Below are 21,419 nucleotides of genomic sequence, written 5' to 3' on the forward strand. Positions count from 1 at the left end.
AGTTCATCGCTTTGTTGAAACACAATAGTAAAAATCCTGTACGTTACCTTCACAGGCCCAAATCTACCAATGGCAACTGTTGATATCAAAAACCCGGAAATTACAACTAATAGGTTTTATACTCCACAAGTCAACAATATTTCATATACCAAAGAAAAGAAGAAAGGCAAAACTAAAAAGAGAAGATTGACAAAGGCAGATATTGGAACACCATCTAATTTCCAGTAAGGACTGTTTTGGGTTTGGTTTTTGGTGGGTGGGTTTTTATGTTGGGGGGGTTTGTTTTGTTGTGTGTGGGTTTTGGGTTTTTTTATGTCAATTACACTTGCAAATGCTCAAGACTTGAATGTGTGACTGTTGTGTGTAACCTGAACTACAGTGAATGCTAGCCGGAATGCTGTGGGGTTTAAAAGCAGGTTAGCTTATACACAGGTGACGAGTTCACTGCAGCTGCAAACAAAAAGTAACTTGCTATCCTAAAATAGCTTAGAAAACAATCCGGCTGCATAAAGATGCCATATTGAAGTAGTCAGCTCAGTGCAGACTCATATTCAGCCTCAATGTTCAGCTCTTTAACACTGTTATTCTTAACAGCTGTGACTTCTTATAGCAGCAGAAATGTCATAGCCACATTTTTATCTCTGGCTTTCTGTTTACAAACTTATTGATTCCACTATGTGGGCTAGTACCCGTATCTTGTGATGTAAGTACAACCTGCATGTATACACCTCTTAGGAATGTGTTGGATTTTTTGTAATATTGTTTCTTATGTAGCTTCAATCTTTTAGAATAGTTATGATGTATCATTTTAAGCTTCACTTTCATGAAACTTTGTTTTGGTCACTTTAATGAATTAACTATTGTTTTCCTGAACTGTAGTTCGATATTTTAATCTTCTGCCTTTTAAAATAAGTGTACTTTATTTGCTACAGCAACAGGAATTTAAAGAGCTTGAGTTAGCTACAGGAAAGATCAGTTTCTGTGAAGTATTAGAAAACCAATGTGAGGTTGACATGCCAGGTGAATGTCTTGTTCTTTTGAACCATTATTTTTCATCACTTCCACTGATGTGCCTTCCCAGAATAAAACTCCATAGAAGTAATGCTGGTATTACCAGTTACGGTAATGTTACTGCACCGTGTTTTGAGAGAGTGCTCTGTAGAATGGGATAGTGGACAGAAAGTAAAAGGAGAGGTGCGCTAAAATGCTTCCCTAACCAGATTGTGCTTAGACAATTCAGATATCAACCACGTTCTTTCTGACCTGAGTATCAGTGAAGTGCTGCATCTATTAATGTCACTTAAACTGAAAAATGCAGAAAAGAAGGAAGCATGAAAGAAAGAATATTGAATAGTGATTGGTAGCTGGTCACTGTTGTAGCTCTATGGATGTATACTTCAGCATATGTGGACAAAATTGCAAGTAATGATTTGCATTAGTGTGTCTTGCATCTGATCAGAATTTGTGGAAGGGGTTGTGCAGCAGCGCAGATATAAAATGAATTTGAGACTTTGTTTATAATGTGTGTCAGGTTCTGACCATTGCACTCATAAAATATTAAAGGAGACCTAGAGAAGCTGAGAATAAGATGATAACATATTTAATGAAGTTCACACAAAAGATATGTTCCCATGTCATTAAATATAACATTAAATTGTAAGTGGTGAACTTTTGCAAAAGAAGATTGAAAGTCTATTTTGTTCAGCTTAAGGCCTAGTTAAGTTTCCTGTAGAGTGCAGCTAAGTGTCATCGTACTGTGTAAGATACTTTAATTGCTGGTTTTGTACAAATGTATGGGAGTTGGCGTTTGGTACTGTTAGGCAAATATGCCAGTAGGATAACTTGTATGTAACTTGAGCTGTGATACTGGTGAAGACCAACACTGTCAGTGTTTGTTTATGCTGGATCAAAGTTGCAATCAGTAGATACCATTTAAAAATGTCTTCTATTAGATAGATGTGGACTTTCAGTGTTCTGAGAAAAAATAATCAAACTATATTTAACACTAATATAACTTACTGCTGTATACATTCTTTTAAATAACATAATTAAGTACACTAAGCTCTGAATTGTATGCTCACAACCTCTTAAAAGGGCATCATGAATTGCACAGATATGCAGAGATAGATGGGTAAGATTGTATTTGCTGGTAAATTTCTGTCAACTTCCAGTTAATACATTACAATTGTATATGAGACTATGTCTTAGGAAATGTGTATCTAATTTATGTGAAGCAAGCCGTAGCTTAACATCCAAAATTCCATAATCAATAAATCATCCTATATTTTGGTAGTGAAAGGCATTTAAATATTTAGGCAAAACAGAGGGCTTCCCTTTTTTGCCTTTTCTGTAGCATAATGTAATTTTTAAACCAGACTTTTTACTTCTTGCCCCTCAAACTAAGTAGTTAACTAATCATAGTTATACCAAGACCAGAATTGATCATTGAGCTTCAGTAATCTCATTAAGAAAACTTGTGCCGTTGGTGGTACTGACAGACCCAAGCAAAAACACAAGGTCTGTTGCACTAGGCACTGTATAAGGGCAGTGAAACAAGCCTTGTAATTTGACAAGCTTAGTCTAGACTGTGTTGGCTACTAATGGCTCACCTGGTGTTTTTAAAAGTCTCAGCTGGACTTCCTGAAGACTCTGTTGTGTTTCTAGAACTGGCCATTGGCAAAAAGAAACCCGAAACACGGAGTGCTGGTAACATGATAGTTCTATAGCCAACAGCAGTTCCATGAAGTAGCTTGGAGGGGCACAAATTCTTCTGCCTTTTTAGCTGATTATAGCATCACATAAAACAATACTTTAGTAGCCATATGAAATAGCTACTAGAAGCCTAGGAAGATGGCGACTGAAAACAGTCCTGACTTTTCTTTGAAAGAAGGAAGTGAATGGGAGAAGGGACATAAAAGAACAAACAGCGATGGTAGGGAGGAGGACATTTTCCAGCTGCATGATCAAGACCTTGGCAGTAGCTCGAAGTCCAGTTACTGTATAAAGGCCAGACTCCTCCCTTGATCTCCGTGCAGTCCTTACATCACTATCCATATGCACCACAGGGTGGCATGGAGCCTTCGTGTTTTGCCACAGACCATAACCTAAGGGAGGAAAATGACTTCTCCACTTGATCTTTTTGACACAAGACAAAAAGTGGGAGTAAAGGAAGTTTTACTATTCTGTTCTCAAGCGAGGCACTGAGAAGTAAGAATTGCTTAGTGTCTTATAAGCCTGGAGGTAGAAGCTGGTAGTAATCTCTAGTTATCTTGGTGTCCTGTTATTTTAGTTAACAAGGTCCTTTTTATGCTGACTAAGTGGATTTTTCTGCTTTTTTAGACACATTGGACATGTTGGTTGGGATCCAAACACAGGTTTTGATGTAAGTAATTTAGTAAATTATTCAAGACAATAATTAAAAGCTTTAGAGGCTTTTTAATGCAAGTTGTGAAGATGGGCATTAAATAAACTTAACTGTAGATCAAAATAGTTATAAATTGTGATTTTATAATATGATTCAAACATACAGAGATGTTGGAGTAGAATGGGATAGGAGAGATCTGGGATTGAGGGGAAAACATGCAAAACTTGTTTTTGTGCAAGGTACTTGTCTCTTCTAAAATAGTCCTTTCTGGCTGAAAAGTCAACCCAGAGACATGTCCTTGGTTTTGCTGTTCCTTTTAACTACGTGGTTTTTTCTCCTCAATACAAGTAATATTTTTAAAAATTCTTCTATTTCAAGCTATTTTAAAACTAATGTATCTGACTTGCAGGTGAACAACTTAGACCCAGAACTGAAAAACCTATTTGATCTGTGTGGAATTTCAGAGGCTCAACTGAAAGACAAAGAAACTTCAAAGGTCATATACGATTTCATTGAAAAAACAGGAGGTGTGGAAGCTGTTAAAAATGAATTGCGCAGACAAGGTGGGATTCCTTTTTATTTCCTTGTAAAAATTAGCAGGATGTTTTTTGCCTGAAGGATATTAGAGTGGAAGCTGTTGATGATCAGCAATTTTTGATTCTCTTTTCTGGACTTAATGACACCGCAGTTGCATTGGATTTCATAATGTTTCTGTATACCATACGCTATGTAAAAATGTTCATGCGTGACCCATGAGAGTTCCCTAACAAATAAGGATCTTACCTGTCTCAGTTAAGTAATTTCCAGTAACACTTGGTCCGACTGTAAAACTATGCAGTATATTCCATATAGATTTTTCAGACAGTGTATGTTGCATTTTTATTTTATAATCTCAATCTTATAAAAAAATTAAAATCTTAGAAGCAATATTGCTGTTGTCAGTTATAGTAGTAGCACATCTGACAGGTGTATGTGTGGTGCCCATTTACCCTGGCAGTACTGTGTAATAAACCTTGCAACAGCTAAAGACCTGCAAATTTTATATGAATATTAGTAAAGAAGAAAAGTTCTTTTTCTAATTTTAATGCAAGAAGAACTAGTTTTGAGCAGGCTTCTGCTGCAAGAAAATTCTCAATTAAGCCATTTCCTGTCTAACCTTTAAATGTGATCTCAGCTGATGCATTATCTAGTGGAACATAGCAAGTCAGTCTGAAAATTACACTGCCGATGTCAAACTTTCAAAAATGCGCTTAGAACACTTCTAAAGAGAAATAGGATTTAAATGCCATTGAAATTATATCAGTTTGAAACTAGTGAATAAATTGTTCGAGTGACTGAAGAGATACAGATTTGGGGTAAAATGACTTGTTACTTTATTCCTTAGGTCCCCCACGGTGGAGCGGTATGTATTTGAGCTGGCATCTAAGCATATGCTTCAAAGTATTGATGCTGCTGTGTTATTTCTTTCCTAGATGAGAAACCTTAGTCCACATCTGTTTGACTGCAATACTAAAAATTATAGTCAAACTTCGTAGTTAAATTGCAAGCAAAATTTCAATTACGATTTTTTTTCTCAGTAAGAAATCTGTCAATTTCTTTATATAATCTTAACTCTGTTTAAACGTTTACAGAGTTGTTGATCCCAGACTGCTGACCGTAAAATTGGATTGAGAAGACTTGCCTTGGAGTCTTACGACTAGCTTAAAATACTTTAAAAATGTCTATTTTTCTATTACATATATGTCAACTTCATGTTACGGCCACTTGCATGTATGCAATTGAAAGAAAAGCTGCCTCATCTTTAACACGCATGATAATAATCTACCTCTGTGCTTTTTTGATGGAGGTAGATAAAATATACAGTATTTCATGCGGTTTATCCGCAGTTATGTTATTTGATGTGTAGGTTTGACTGCTGTTTGAAGTGTTCCTTCTCAACTGAAACACATTTTTCTGTGTTTTATTGCAAGAATTTCTGTGCTTACATATTCACCCTGCTAGGATGCTGACTAGAGAGTTGCAGACATGTTCTGCTCAGACAGAAGTTACTTTTTCATTTTTCCTGCCCTTTTCCTAGTTTTGATACGGTTGGTTGGGGTTTTTTTAGTGACAATACCATCAATAGAAGATTTTACATACTTTTTTTTGTTAACAGCCATGTTTAGATTAATATGCATTTATAAAAAAATAAATTATTTTCTTGCTTTGCTTGTACCATCTGTTTGGGGGGGAGGGAGAGAGGATGAGGTAATGGTGCTCCCTCCTTGCTCCTCCTCCCTCATTTCACTCCAGCTGAGTACAGACAAGCCTTATAAAAACTCCTGAACTCTGTTTCCACAGATTGAATATCCCATACCTCTCTATATACGATGTAAATAAAACCTTTCCCCACAGGGAAACTTAAATCTTCTGTTCAAAATCTACAGACACTACAGATTCTGGAGCATGACCATGTTATATATCTTTTCAGTAATACAGAAGAACTATCTGTAGTGCTTGCCAAGTGAGTTGTGTTTGAAAATACCGGCCTCCGATGGCCAAAAAGGAAACTATGGTCATGTCAGCCAAAAAGTGGTGGGATTTTTTTAAAATCAAGAATGTTGGCAGTATGTCTCTTGCAAAATATATGAAGTTTGAGAGGAGATTCTCCCCATGTTGTCCTTTTGAAGGGACGGAAGAAAACAGAGCAGTTTGTGGAACTTAAGAACGTAACGCATAATTTTAGGAGGGGTATGTTTTTTTAAGACGGGCAGGGAAGGAGGCACTGAGGCACTAGTGTCTCCTACTTCCTCAAAATCCCTTTTTTTAGGTGTGTCCCCTCTCTATTCCAGTGCAGACAGTCTACTTTCTCAGCATGTAATAGGAAGGAGGTAATAGAAGAGGTAAAGAAGTATCTTGAGTGTAATACCCTTTTTGTTATCAAAGCATATGAATTCAAATGTGAATTTGCTTAGTTGTATGATGGCACCTGGATTATTAAGTAGTTACATGCAACAACCACACAACCTAAAGTACCATAAGCCATCGGATGCTTAATGGAAGAAGAAATGAAACGGTGCTATTTAAAATGCCATTAGCAGAGCAAGTACATTTCAAGGCCACTTCGTATAGAAATTATCTTGTGCATTGAGGTAGCCCTGAAGTTGTTTCCTTTCTACAGTCTCTTCCATAAATATATTGTTGGGACTAATTTTCAGTAAAAGGGACTAAGAGTCAGTTTATGCTGCATTGTTATGCATTAGTAGGTTTTTTGTTATTAGAAGATGATGCTTCAGAAAATACTTGCCTCTGCAATTCCCTAATAAAATAATGGATATACAGTGGAAATTCTATATTTCACTGAAAGTGTATTTTTTAAAACTTCGTTCTCTTGCCTTCTGTCCTAGCTCAACAAAATTGTAGAGGATTCTTTTGAAATTTTTCTGCATTTTGTCATGAGAAATTGAAACACTAATTTAAGATATGCTTGGATTATGAAGACAATTACTACCATAGGACCAAACCAAAATTAATGACCAAGGTTGTTTTGTGACTTTAATTAGTCTTTTTGTGTGTTGCACTTGCTTCCTGCAGTGTTGAGTCTTTTACAAAATACACGACAGACATAGGGGCTGTATTCAGCTTGCTTTGCATTCATGTAAGCATAGTTTATATTCAACTTATCCAAAATTGGTAAAATTTGCACAGGCACAGAGATCCTTGCAAAAGGCAAGGCAAAGCCTTTTTTCTGCTAGTCTCTGAAAGACTTACGTCTATTGAATAGCATGTAATTGTAAGTTGTTTTGTTTCATTTCAGCTCCACCTCCACCACCACCGTGCAGAGGAGGACCCCCTCCACCTCCACCACCACCTCCCCATAGCTCCGGCCCTCCTCCTCCCCCTGCTAGGGGCCGAGGAGCACCACCTCCACCTCCTTCAAGAGCTCCCACAGCAGCACCTCCACCCCCACCTCCATCTAGACCTGGTGCCACAGTGCCCCCACCTCCTCCCAACAGGATGTATCCTCCACCACCACCAGTGCATTCATCATCTGCACCATCCGGCCCTCCTCCACCGCCGCCACCACCGGCAAGTGGGTCATCTGTTCCTCCACCACCTCCTCCTCCTCCACCCCCTCCTGGTCCTCCTCCACCACCAGGCCTTCCTTCAGAGGTTGATCACCAGCTTCCAGTTCCTGCAGGAAACAAAGCAGCACTCTTGGATCAAATCAGAGAAGGAGCTCAGTTAAAGAAAGTAGAACAGAACAGTCGACCAGTGTCCTGCTCAGGAAGAGATGCACTGTTAGACCAGATACGACAGGGTATACAGCTGAAATCTGTGAGTAAAAGCTGTTTCTCATCTGTGTCCCCTTGGGACTTGCAAACGGCTGCAGTATTGCAGTGTGAACAGTAACTTGTGGCTCTGTTTTGGGCTGGATCATAATTTTTAGTTTTTGAAGTGATGCTTTAAAAGGTAGTACTGAGAAAAGGCTTAGAAGGCATATTTGCTATCGATGAGTATTGGTGCGTGAAATTATCCTTGTTTCAAACTCATTTATCACTTTTCAGTAAAGCTTTAAGCATAAATCCTACAATGATGATACCATAGTATCATGGCTGTAAAGAACTTTCGCAAGAACTATGAAAGATTGCCAGTCTCCTGAATATTTCAGTAACATTGTCTAAACAATTGCAGGGGATGAGTTCAGCAGTAATCGTAGTGGAAGGCAAACACTAGAATTTTTTTCTTATTTATTTATTTAATTTTCCATCTTAAAATGGACCTGTGCTCTGCAAATGTTGAGGCTTGTAAGAAGGTGGCTGCCTGTGTCTGGAAAAGTGCCACCCTTGAGGAACGCGTCTGCTGTTCCTGCTGAAGCTCAGGCTATTACTATTACTATTTCTTCTTGACGTCACTGAGTATCTTCAAAATAATTTTGCATATAGGTACTTTTTTTTTTTGCCACTCTCCTGCATTTTCGGCTTCTGATGTAAAAAGTGTGAGGGCATGTTAGTATTTGCCATTACAGGAATGCAGTATCAAAGTCTATTACTTTCAGAAGGGATTATCAACCCAAAGCAGACCTGGTTAACAAACCCAAACAAGAAAAAATATTTTGTGGTATATACCAAGGATAAAATAAATAACAATTATGCAGCCACACAAGTCATGCCTGTACAACCGTATTAAGAAGCTTTCCTTTAGCTGAGCGCTCACTTCAAGATAGTCAGAGCTGAAATATTTAATCTTGAGTATGGACTAACTACATCTGTGTTACATGTCAAAAGATAAAAGGTTGACTTCTTTATAATAAAAACTTAGCTTGAGCTAAAGAAACAAACTGCAGTTTCACTCTTCCTTCCGGCTGAAAAGAAACTCATTAATCTTACAAGGAAGTTTGTCTCGAAATACACAGGTTCTGTTTTGCTAATTGCATCTTTCTAATGTATCCCTTTTTCCAAGGTATCTGATGGTCAGGAGAGTGCACCACCTACACCTGCACCCACCTCAGGAATTGTGGGTGCATTAATGGAAGTTATGCAGAAAAGGAGCAAAGCCATTCATTCTTCAGGTGAGTCTGATGGAATTTTTCTGACCTCACGGTGTCAGGTTTTCAAGAGTTAACACTTCTAGTCAACATAAAACATTGTTGAAAAAAAGCATGAATTTCAGCATATAGTCCAAGCCAGAATGCTCTAGGGAGACCCCTAGCAATGGATTGAATGGTTACTTCATGCTACTTTGAATAATTACTGGTGTGTAGTAGTTTGCAGTAATACTGAATTAAAAATTAGTAATCAAGGTTAATATCCTTATAAAGTTTGGTTTGGTTTTTTTTTTTTACAACTGACTTATTTTTATCCACTAGATGTCTGATGAAATAAGTTGTCAAAATATTTTGGAAGGAAGATTTTTAATGCTTTCTGTTTCTAGAACCCAAAGTTCTTGCAAAGGTCCATGCTCTTAAAACTGTAACTTCCAGTGTGCTTTGGGTGCCACCTGCTGGATGATGATCAGATAACTAGTGTTACCTGACAAGTCCCATGCTTGTACTGAATCAACTTTTCACACTTCAGTGCTTGGAAAAAGTACGGCTGCAAGAGGATTTGCATTTCTCAAATACCAGCTTGTAATAAATGCAGTTCAGTAGCTGCAGTGCAGCTGTTTGGTTACATCTGTTCTGGTTTAGGCTTTGATATATTTTTCTTCCAGAGCTTGCCTTGATACCAAAACTGCACTTGCAATCTGCAGACCGTTGACTGACTAAGTGCATTATAGTTTGTTGTTTTGCTCCCCTACGTAGTAATCTCCAATTTTGGTATATTAAATAAATACCAGAAGGGTGCTAAATGCAGCGTTTTCCTAGGGAAGTAAATGTCTTGCCTAACAAGTAAGTTTAATTTTAAAAGGCTACAATATTTTTATATGTATCATAATTTAAAAAATGGAAGGCTGAATAAAGTTAACAACAAACATTGATGTTGAAGTTGATGTGCGTTACGCAGCTTGGGGTATTCCAGAAACCACAACAGACTTTAGCTCACAAAATTTTTTTTATCTGCTTGTACAGTAAACAGAAATCCTCTTATGTAATAAACCTGGGGAAGCAGTTCTTACATTTCAGAAATTAATCTGTCCTTGAAATTTAAAACCCAGCCTGGAACAAGCTGGCCACTCACATTCTCTAAGAAAGTCACAGGTAGTAGGTGTTAAATGAGAACTTCTGATTCTTTTTCTCATAGCAGAAAACAAGACACATTTTTCCTACCTGGAGAAAGGAGTGAGAAAGGAAACAAATTAGATTTAACTTTCTGCCAATATCTATCTAAACTGAATGTCATGTCTAGGAATCTTAAAATAGAGTATTATCAAATGTATTGTCGTGACCTCCTTGAACTTACTGTTCTGTTTCCAGGAAGTTGTGGGAGAAATCAATAACACTTTTGTCATGTTAATTTGGTGTATGCAAGAGAATTGCCTTTTTTTGTCTTACAGATGAAGATGAGGATGAAGATGATGAAGAAGACTTTGAGGATGATGACGAATGGGATGATTGATCATATATTATTATATATATATATTTTTTAAGGTGAATGATATACTAAACACTACTTTCTGTCTATGGATTCTGTAAAATTATCATGTAAATGTTCTACCAATTTGCTGTATATTTTTGTTGCCTTTTGCTTTTTTATTAATCTGTGCAATACCTCATTTAATCTGTAAAGGTTTGTCATAATCCTCTACAAAGCTACTCCCTGTTAATGTGTGCAAGTTTACACCTGGATGATCATGTACATGTGAATACTTTCCATTCCATCAATAAGGGAGTTTAAATGTAATATGTGAGACTGACAAAAACCTTAATGTAATTTAGTTATAACGCAAGAAGGAAAACACTATTTTCATACCCTACTTTTTCTGTATCTAAATTTTCTTATTAAAACCTAGTATAGCACTATGTTCTTTAAGTGATGCAGCTCTTAGTTTATTTAGCCCCTTCATTTCAAATACAATGCTACATGAATGTTGAGGCTGGTTTATACTATTGCATGGTTTCAAATACATCACGACATTGCAGTTCAAATCTTAGCAGTAAGCTTTACATAAACCAAAATCACTACAGAAATGCACAGCTAGTTGTGAAGATACCTTGCCCCAACTGTAGCAATACTGACTGCTATTGAACAGCAGTAGTAATTAAATCCTTCAATTAGGGAACTCTGTCTGAAGCTAAACAGGGTGGCTTTACACTGTAATAGTGGTAAAGGCATCTCTGATGCAGACAAGTTCAGGTTTTTTTCTTTTTTCTCCTTCCCAGCTCTTACTTTCAGAATGAAGGAAGTGTAAATTACTGGGGGCTAAACTGGAGGCTGGCAATTGCTACAGTTTGATTTATTTTTAAAATAAATTTTATGTGGTTTTTCAGGCTGAAGGGCTGCGTTTAATGCTTGCTTCAATGTTTAATTACTTTTTAAAATTTGTAGGACATTGGTGTACTAATAAAGTAAACATAAGTGGTATTACTTTGCAGTCTTTGCGTTATGGTACACAACAAATGCTGAAACACCAATCCTACATCCATAAAGTTGGAAAGCCATTAACTCAAAATACACACTTTGAATAAGTGCTGAACTTTATGGCAATATTCTGTCTTCATATGTTGGCTTTAAGACCAAGGATTGTGATGAAGATCAAGAACCCGATTCACAAGAATAGTATTTGAATAAGTGGACGGAAAATGGTATTCTCATTTCACAGCTTGCACATTTATATAAGTTGTACTTTGTAGTGCAGTAAACGTTGGCATATCTGCCTATTACAAAATACTAATCTATGCTACGTGGGTATTTAATATCTGCAGCATTAATTACTGTACTTACTGTAACTTTCAGGTAGCAAATGTTTTTAAAAACCACATTATCTGACACAGAATGTTTAGTTAAGTCAGTCATATTTGGAGCGTAGTTAATGCATAGCATCCTGGGTCTTTGACTGTAGTCAAGCTATCAAACTAAATTTAAGTTATCAGAATTGTATTGACTGAAACCCAGTGTTGACCTGATCTTGACAGGCTGGACCTGCATGATATGGCTTGGATTTCTAACCCAGTTATAACCTAGTCTTTAGCGAATTAATTTAGTCACATGAGAAGAAAGGAAAGTTGCTGAAAAGTAGTGGGAGAGGTAAGGTTGTAGTTAAATTATTCAGAGGATGCTAACTTCCTTCCAAGAGCAACTTAAGCACATAACTTGAGAAAATAATTTCCAAGTGGTCTCACTTTCTTGCGGTAACTTTTGCATTGCCCTCTGCTGCTAGAAACACTTTCTACTAGCTTTGCTGCTGTAATGGCTTGAGCATTGGATCAAGTGCAAGTGCAGCCTGGGGTAGCTAATGGCAGTGGAGTTAAGAACTTGTGTATAAAGAAAATATTTGTATGGCTTTCATGTAACTTCTGGCACTACTCCCTTATTTTTTTATTGCATATAGGGCATTTTAAAATTAAGCAGATGAGGCCTAGAGGTTTTCCTAACATGCTACTTACTAGATATGTTTAGCTGTTATGTTCCCAGAATTGGAATTTCTGTAATATAGTTAATGACTAAGCATCACAGTTCATTAATCAAACTTCTATTCCAGGTTTTGGGAGCTCTGAAGTTACCTTATTGAATAAAACTTTGATTTGTAGGTACTGGCCAAAGAAAGCTTTTGGGTTTTCTGTTTCTTTTTCTTCATACAAAAAGTACACTCACATTCTGTGGTGTCCAGGTTAATATTTACTTTAAAGTAGTCTTTGTACATGATAAATTTCAAGCATAAAGACTGCAATGGCAGTTAAGTTAGTCATAACTGCATGCTTCAGCACTCCGCCACTTGCACTATGAGCAGAGGATAGCATTTCATGATACTGGTGCATTGTTGCTAAACACTGTAATGAAGGCCTCTCTTACATATTCTGGTTAAATGACTGTCCAGATAGCCTTAGCAATTAACAAACTAGCATGAGGCTTTTGTATCTCAACACTCTGTGTGCATAGACAATATCAGCTAGCCACTTGTACGTATGAAATCCGTAAGAACTTCTCAATCATTCAGTTTTTCATTTATTGACCTGACATTTTTAGTATGTGAATTTTTGAAATGTACAGTGAATAGGATGTTGCACTGGTGGCAATTCATCATGGAGCATAATAAAATTAATTTGACCCAACTAGTGTAAAACTGTGTGGTTTTTAAGTGCCAATTGTGTCACAGCTTTTAAAATAGATCTCCATATTGATTACATGCTTTAAAAGTAACTTTGGTTGCCTAGCCAAGTTCACAAAGCAGTAAATAGCCGCCGTCAAATCGCGGTAGATTGTCATGTCTCTGGAAAGTTGGATTCTGCTAGTGAATAAACAACAATGAGTAAGAATGTGACACCCTGTCCTCCTGGCAGATCTCACAGCTGCTCAGCAGTTTCTCTGGAAACAGCTACTGCTGCAGGCAAGTGCCATAATCCAGCAACAGTTCAAGGTCAAACAAACATGGCTTCATTAATAAACACTCTAGAAGGACTACTAAATAGTTAACTCTTGTTAATGAATGCTCTAACTTAGGAGGTTTTTACAGATGTAAATCTTTGCCTTGCATATTGTAATGTTTGAGCTCAGGACACTTCAGAAGTCTGCTTTCCTCCTCTAAAGCAGTTGAAGAGTCCAGCATTTCAAATTTTTACCTGGTGTACACTTTCTTTTGAGGTTTAGTACTCCTGTGATTTTTTTTTTAGTTCTTAAGTGCAAGGCAAAGTTGGAATTGTTACTTCCAGGGTGTGCTGAGGTATATAATTATTTCCTCTGCACTTAGTAAACAGAAGCTTAAAACATGCTTCTGAAAGGAGGCTTTTCTTTCAATTTTTTTTTTTCAACAATGGTTACTTTCACAAGTAAGATATATGTAAAGAGGAAAAAGGAGGAGAGATCCTTTTTCCTTTGTTTAAGAGTGTTACCAATCCATTACAACAGCCTTTATCTAATCATCAGAGGAATTCCTGGTCTAATTAAAGTTCCTGAAGCTTAAGTGCAGTGATAAGCAGCTTTATTTATAGAAAAGTGAAAATGGTTTAGGGAAGCTTAGAAGATACTAAACCTCTGTCTCTCAAAGGAACAGTGTTATCCTCTAGCACTGCAGTAAGGACTCCTGTTGCTATGTATTTGTTTACTGCCTGGAGTTTTCTTGTGAGTGAGGAAAAGGAATGGATAAGGTAGTAAGAACTAGAACATGAGCTATGGAGGTTTAATGTCCATGTTTAAGCCTGATACTTCTCTCTAAGGTAGTGTTCAAAAGTTTGAACATATTTATACAGTTGTGGAAGAGACTTTCTTCTTTTTAAGCACCAAAAATGCTATGGCACGTCTGCTATTTTGTGTTTGAAAAAACAAGCCATTAGTTGTTTGAAATCATAGATTTGAAACTAATGCAGATACCTGTTGAGAATTAGAATCATTGCATCAGTACCAAAATATAAATAATGATTTGTTTTCTGACAAATATTATTTCATGCTGAATTTTACAGTGTTTGTGGAGTAACCGGCTAGAATAGTAATTTATCAGCTATTGAAATTTTTCTCTTAACATAGTTTTGGGTAATACCTGCTGGACTTACCTATCTATAAATAGCTTAATACACATGTGAAATTGTGAAGCTAGATATTTTGTGTTTATTGTGCTTTTTATCTATTAATACTGACAAACATACTTCAGGGCCTTTTTGCTAGTGCTCTGAACAGTTTTTGGAGTCTCTTTGGAGTGAAATTCTTGAGGCATGACTTCATGTGTGTGTTTTTTCCCCTCCCTGAAGCTTAATCGTCTTTTCTGAATTTTGTTACTCAAGCAGTATGAAATTTAAACTTGTTACTTGAGGATTGGATGAGTGGGTGTAAGGTTTTCTGAGGAAAAAAACTTCAGAGAAACTTTAAAAAACAGAACAACTTCGAAAACAGCCATAACTCACATTGTGTTTCTGTATGTGCCAGCTGGGGGACACAATACAATCTGGAGTTTAAAGCTTAAGAAATATGATAATGCTTGTATCATGTATCAGACACAAAGTATTTGCTTAAATGATATCAGCAGGCATGCAGAGTTGGGGAATCAGCTCTTCTGGATGTTGAGGCCAAAAAACAGACAACTGCTGGGGCAGTGGAGCTGGATTTGGAGCCCTTTGTTGGTAGATGGGGCTTTCCCAGATGCTGAGGATACAAGGTGCACAGACTGACAGACTGTTGAGAAGCCTGCATCCTTTTTTTCTTCTTTTCTTTTTTTATTAGATGCTACTATGCTACTATAGAATTTTTCTGGTTAGAATAGTCTTTTGGACCAAAATAGTGCTTATCTCTTCATCAAGAGAAGAAATGATCCTTAGCATATAGTCCTTTGCCTGTCCAACTGTCAGCAGAGAATCTGTCTTTATTTTTAAATTCAAAATTAAATGGAAAAAGCGGTCTAGACCCAGTTAACATAAAACATGTTCTCTGTCGTTAGTCTCCTGAGGGTAATGTGTGTAAGCATGAAAAGCAAGTGGCTAAAGCAGAAATCTGCTAGGTAGTAGCATTTCCTTTCAAGGTCCTACATCAAGAATTAAGTTTTCACCAGTAGTAGCTTTAGTACCTAATCCTTAGAGAATATATTACAAAAGCTCACCTGCTGTCCCCAAGACAGGTAAGAGGAAGATTAGTTCTGGAGAGCAAGCGAGTCCCTCTGCTGTCAGTTGTGTTAAACAGTGCTCAGGCCTGCATTTTATATTTTTGACCATGCTAATAGTGGGTTATCCGATACAAAAACAAATAGCAAGCTCTTTGTATCAAAGTTGTTGCCAAGAGCACATGACAGGGAAGATACAGACCATGACATTGCTGTTGGGTTTGTTTTTGAAATGGGGATGCTATTGATAAGTTCTCAGCATCCCATCCGGCTCTTCTCCAGGTTCTGTGCTGCCCTTTTCATATGTGAGTCAATGTAATTCCTGTATGAAAAGCATAGCAGGATGGTACCTGGACCTTTTAGTTTCTTCACCATGTCTATACTTTGCCAAACAGAAATAATACATCTTTAGAAGTATTTCTAGGTGACTTTTCCAAAACTTGTATCTGAATGGCATCCTGTGGTTTGGAGAGGGAAATATCGATTTTTCTTGGCAGGAGGTCTCCCCACAGGCTCTGTGTTCTTAGAAAAGTATTTGAGTACAGCACATTACATTGCTAATCTGCTCCTCAGCCAGGCAACCCATCACATGTGGGTTACTTCTTATTGACAAAATTGTTCTTTAAAACCTACTATATATTCCTTATGAATTACCCTAATTCTAATGCAAGCTATCAGATAAAGCAGAATTCTTATCAGACTAGGAAAAAAGGAAAGCTACCAACAAAGTTTAAGACCTCAGCCTCAGCAATGCCTGGGAAGAAGGCACAGCCCCACTAAGGTTTTTTTAGTGGTCAAAATGGCAATAAATACATACCAAGAGTGTTCAGAGACCTTAAAAAAAGAAATAAAAATCTGATTACAAGTCTGCAGAAGGACCAATAGAGTCTAGTAAAGCAAGATGAAGAAAAGAAAAACTGTATGAAATCATTCTGTAATGTTTAAAGGAGCCCTTTTGTGCTATGACATCCTCCATACTGGCCTTACAGGAGCTGGGATACTCTTCTGACTCCTGCTAAACTAACATCCTACCTAGATAACTGAAGTGTCTCTTTCTCGCAGATACATTATCACATCTCAGCCCTTACTACTCTCAGCCACCCTGGTCTTCACTACCAGTGCCTTATTCCTGGACAGCTTTCCAAACCTAATAAAAATACAGTTAGCAAATTGCCTAACAAATACCTTCAGCAGCCTACAGCATGCAGCTGTTGTGTAACACATGAGCCATCTCAAAGTGAACAGAATTTGTCCTGATGTGCTGATGTGGATTCCTCTTTGGAAAAAAAAATGGTCTTATCTACATACGTAGCTGAAGAATACTCAGAGATATTAAGTGACCAATAGAGAAAGCTTTGCTCTGATTGCTCTAACAAGCAACATGAGAGATGGCTGGCTGGTCAAAGGATAACTGTAAGCTAAGATGCATTCTTCAAGGAGTCAACCCAACATAGATCACTGCTGGCACAGAAAGCAAAAAAATACTGGAATGTGTCTTTGCTTCTAGCATGTCGCCTGGTTCATCATGTGTGCTGACTCTCTAGGCTATGGACCTCAGGAAATAACGTGGACCTTGGGCAGCGACCTATCAGGATGATTATCATCGTTTCACTATTTTATGTGAGGAATCCGCCCCCTCAATCAAGCTGCCCATCCACTCTAGAGACGATATCTGGATTTGGAATGAGTTTAGAGCAGCATTCCTTGTACCTCGCACTGTGGATGCTAGCTGACTAACCGAGTTACCTTCAGTTAAGCTGCAGTGCAGAGGATTTAGTGAGACTGTATTCTGCCAAAGGAGAAATGAATTGTTGCACTGTTACCTGTAGACATAATGTATTGGTTTCATGAAAGGCTGTAGCTGCAACTCCCTGATTGAAATCAACTACCACACTGTGGTAGTTGAAGTTGTTAGTCGTGTTCCTTGTGTTTTCACTGTCAGAAGAGCCTTTCTGTTGGTCCTGAAATCCTCCAGAGGTGTGATACAATACGAGTTCATTACAGATCTTTGTGGTTCCTGACTTTCCAATAAAACTAGATTATATGCTTCTGATGTCCTTCCCCAAGCCATTTTCAGCACTAAGCCTCTTACCTTTGGCCCATTCTTTAGATGTTCCCTCGCTGCACAGATAGATAGAACTAGTGCCTTCTGGAAGATAGTAAAAAGTCAGCCTGAACAGTTGCCATCCTGTCCATTCTTTACCATAAAACTCAATTCAGGTTGTTAGCAGGAGGACAGTGCCCTGGATGAAGCTGCTGCTGTGTGTGGCAGTAGTGTCTTGTCTAACTTCAAGCCGATTATCTCTTGGTGCTCTTTTGGAGGTGACTCCAAAGAGTGGTGGCCATCAGGGAGGACTGTCTGCACGGCGTAGCTCAGCAGTGTGTACAGAAACCTATAGCGAACATCATGGGGGTCATGTCCCCTTGCAACAGGGCCCATGGCTCAGTAGTCAAGAGATTCAGCTGTATTCTCTCTCAGAAACAGATGATGCGTTACTGAGAAATCAGGGCAGGATGCATCCCGAAGTAGGCGCCTACATTTGTCTAACTCAGTCACTCTTCAGACTCCGTTTATCTCCGCTGTCTGTAATGAGAGTGTAGACATCCATTGAGCAGGTAGGCATCCATACTTCAGACACTTAGATGGAGGTGTCTTATCTGAAACCAGATCTCACCCCATGTTGCCCTGTGCCTCAGTTGCTCATCTGTGTAATGGTGGTAACAGCATATCGAAAGTAATGCATAAAAATACATATAGACCATGGTACTGCAGTCCAGACATGTGACACTTAAAATATTTTTAAATGCCATTTTACTTGTTAAAATTTAATTATCTCAATTCTCAGAACAAAAACATTAGGTAAGACTTCTTTATTTCTACTAGGCCAGTTTTTCAGAATCAGCAGCCATTTTTAAGCTCTCAAAATCAAAACCAAAGCCTACCTGAATTGTGTCTGTAAATCAGAGTTAATCTGAGCAGTTCGATTATCTATGTGTACGAATATTGGGTCATACTCTAGTGTTGCCTTAAACTGTGCTTTTGAATTTAATACCTCCTGTGTGATCAGAACGCTGGAAACCCAGCTACAGCATGCAGTTCCCCTTGGATTTAGTTTTAATAAACTAAGAAAGTTTTAATAAACTATGCAAGAAACACGAGTTTTGGGACTTAAAGTTATAGAGCAGTTGCTAATCCCGTGGTTTACAAGTGAAATGTGCTCAGCAGGTTTGCTGCGCAGCCTCCCACAGCAGCTCCCGTTGGGAGCTCCCATGTCAGAAGCTTAACTGATCCTGAACAGAGAGTCCTCAGCGGGGCAAGCGGCCCAAACCCGAGTGTGTGATTATTGCAGGCAGCACCCGTACGAGCGGCGGCAGCTATGTATGGCCCTATCATATGGCCACTCAGCTCTGCCTGTTTGATGTACCAGACTTCCTTGCTGATCGGCTATGAACAGTCACATATTTGTCCCTAAAGACGTAAAGAACATTAGTTTCAGGGGTGTAAGTCATAAAATCACAGGAATTGGTGCCTCTTCTGAATCCCTGCAGGTCTGCAAGACCAAAGGGTGCAGCAGTGCTGCTGCCATGCTTTCAGAAAGCTCAGGGGCCTTGGAAGATTTTAAGTACAGGCGGCATTCTGTTTATGGCTTGGATTTACTGCAGCTCTGTGTGTGCTGGCTCCTGCTGGTTTCATCTTAATGTCTCGTCTGTCTCTATCATGTCAGTTTGAAAGGGGCCATCCTGTTTTCATCAGGCTGCACGTTAAAGCTCTGACTTTATTCAAGGAAGGGCAGCCAATAGCTTTGAAGTGCGTGATAATATTTTTGCTGCGGGATGACAGTCACACTCTATATCCCCCAGACGCTCAGATCATCACGGGACATTAGGAGAAACTGCGACTGGCTGTGGCGGCTGAAATCAGATTGATTTATTTTCCTCTCTTAAATTTCCGGTTTGTGATTTGCATATGTACTGCAGCCACAGGGTAAAAATGTGTCAGCTATTTCAGCTGAACAATGTGATACATGCTTACTTAAAACTGTTGGACTTGCCGTATATTTTGAGATCCCAACTAAGATTTTATTAATCTTTCTGAATAATTCTCAGTGAACAGCTGCACTGTCAACTTAGAGACAGAGAGGTCTTCCAAGAAACACAAGTGCAAATGTAGCTCTTTAAATCTGACCTCCTGTTTTATTACTATGAAGACAGTTGGGTTCTAATTTAGCAACATCTATTTTGCAGCATTAACGAAGGAAAAAAGAAACAAAAACTTTGTCTTTCGTGTTGCTGATTTGACTGAAACTGGCAAAATATTTCTGCCTAAGGCAGCTTCTGGAGGTCTTGCTAAATGGAAGCTCATAGACATACTAAGCCCAAAGTTTTTAATTCAGTTTAAGTATTGGTTATTCTCTTCACATGTGTGCCAGTGTTTTGTTCAGGACCTCTAAGCATTTTCCTAACACCAACCAGATCGGACTGCAAGAGGTTCTGTAAGGGGTTCAGGCAATAAAATATTACTGCTCAAGTTGCAAACAGGGAAGGCTCATTTCACCAAGGCTTTTGCAGAAGTTTGTGGTAAAGGTACATGCTCTATTCATTGCTCCTTATCTCCAGCAGCATTACATTTTATCCAGTCATGAAATCTTTTCCCCAAGCCATATTTAGAACTACTAAACTGGAGTGAAGTCATGATATGGACTCAATCAGTCAAGCTGTTGGGATGTTCTGGAAATAGACGGGATGGGAGCTCTGCAACAGGAAACGCAGTGGTACGGCGGTACTTAACTGGAAATAATCTCAGTCTCAGAGAAGAGTATGTGTCTAATTGGTGTGATACTTCAACCACAGGTGTGGTGAGGAAGAGAGATACTAGTTTGCAGAGACAGAGTCCCTACAGGGTTAGTTTTTATTGTGTTCATTGAGCAGCTCTCTTGTACCACAGCTACCTGCTGAGGACACATGGTATTGGGTTGTCTCTGCATTTCATCACTGTTTCCTCTTAAATGTATGCTATCTCAGAGAATACCGTACTGATGTATAAAATCTAAGGTTACACTGGAGATGGGAGCATCTGAAGCAATCCACATAGTATGTATGATCAAAGCCCCCAGACTTCTCTCTCTGGGGCACGTGAGGGTTTGTCAGAACTCATAGAGCAGAAACAAAGACTGGAATTACAGGCTTGAGAAGAGGTTTGTTAGGCTATCTGAGGCGGTGACCCATTACACAGAAAGACATCAGTCTGTATGGGAATATATCAAGAGATCCACAAGTTCATATTACAGTTTTGGCAATTCTTGCAAGCTGCAAAACATTTGGCCTTTGTAACGGCGGATATTGTTCAGCTGTCTGGAGGCTGGAGCTGCATAAAGGACATCATAGCTCTCTGGTACTGGAGAAGGCATTTAAAATAAAAGTCAGGCTGATTCTGCATACTGCATTGTATTTATCAAATTCTTCTGATAGAGAGTTTTTAATACCAGAACAAACTTACTTTCTCTTGTGAGTTGTAATTACATATTTTATGTGTGGTGCAGGTGATTATGTAGCTGCTTTCCAATAAAATCTGTAAAAGATATTTTTAGAATACAGAAAAGCAGCAATTCTACATTAAGAATGCTTTGTGGATTTTTTTTCTTCAGAAAAATTAATGCTGAACAACATTTATTTAGATCCATAGTGGAAGTTGCAGTTTTATCTTTCTTTATCCGCCAGAGAAACTTCTCATTTATGTTTATCAGACTTCCAACCACCAGGACAGGACCCTCTACCTGAAACACATTCAGGGATTTAAAAGCCTGTGTGATATCTGCTAGGAAGTACTTTCTTCATTGGTAGTGAGACATAAGAAGAAAAGATGTCTTACTCTTTGTTCTGGTTCAGAGCCAGT

The 21,419-nt window shown here is 38.3% G+C and overlaps 1 protein-coding gene across 1 annotated transcript in view; it reads left to right on the forward strand.

Annotated features, from left to right (window-relative positions):
* Nucleotides 1–11,216, forward strand: part of WASL (WASP like actin nucleation promoting factor) — a 49,141-nt gene extending 37,925 nt beyond the window's left edge. The window contains exons 6-11 of the mRNA XM_059816130.1: nt 56–224; nt 3,340–3,382; nt 3,774–3,927; nt 7,161–7,681; nt 8,807–8,915; nt 10,340–11,216. Of these exons, the coding sequence (XP_059672113.1) occupies nt 56–224; nt 3,340–3,382; nt 3,774–3,927; nt 7,161–7,681; nt 8,807–8,915; nt 10,340–10,401 (1,058 nt within the window). The 3' untranslated portion in view covers nt 10,402–11,216. The remainder of the gene's footprint in view (nt 1–55; nt 225–3,339; nt 3,383–3,773; nt 3,928–7,160; nt 7,682–8,806; nt 8,916–10,339) is intronic.
* The last annotated feature ends 10,203 nt before the right edge of the window (nt 11,217–21,419 follow it).

This window comes from Gavia stellata, chromosome 4 (assembly GCF_030936135.1).
Source record: "Gavia stellata isolate bGavSte3 chromosome 4, bGavSte3.hap2, whole genome shotgun sequence".
Lineage (NCBI taxonomy): Eukaryota > Metazoa > Chordata > Aves > Gaviiformes > Gaviidae > Gavia > Gavia stellata.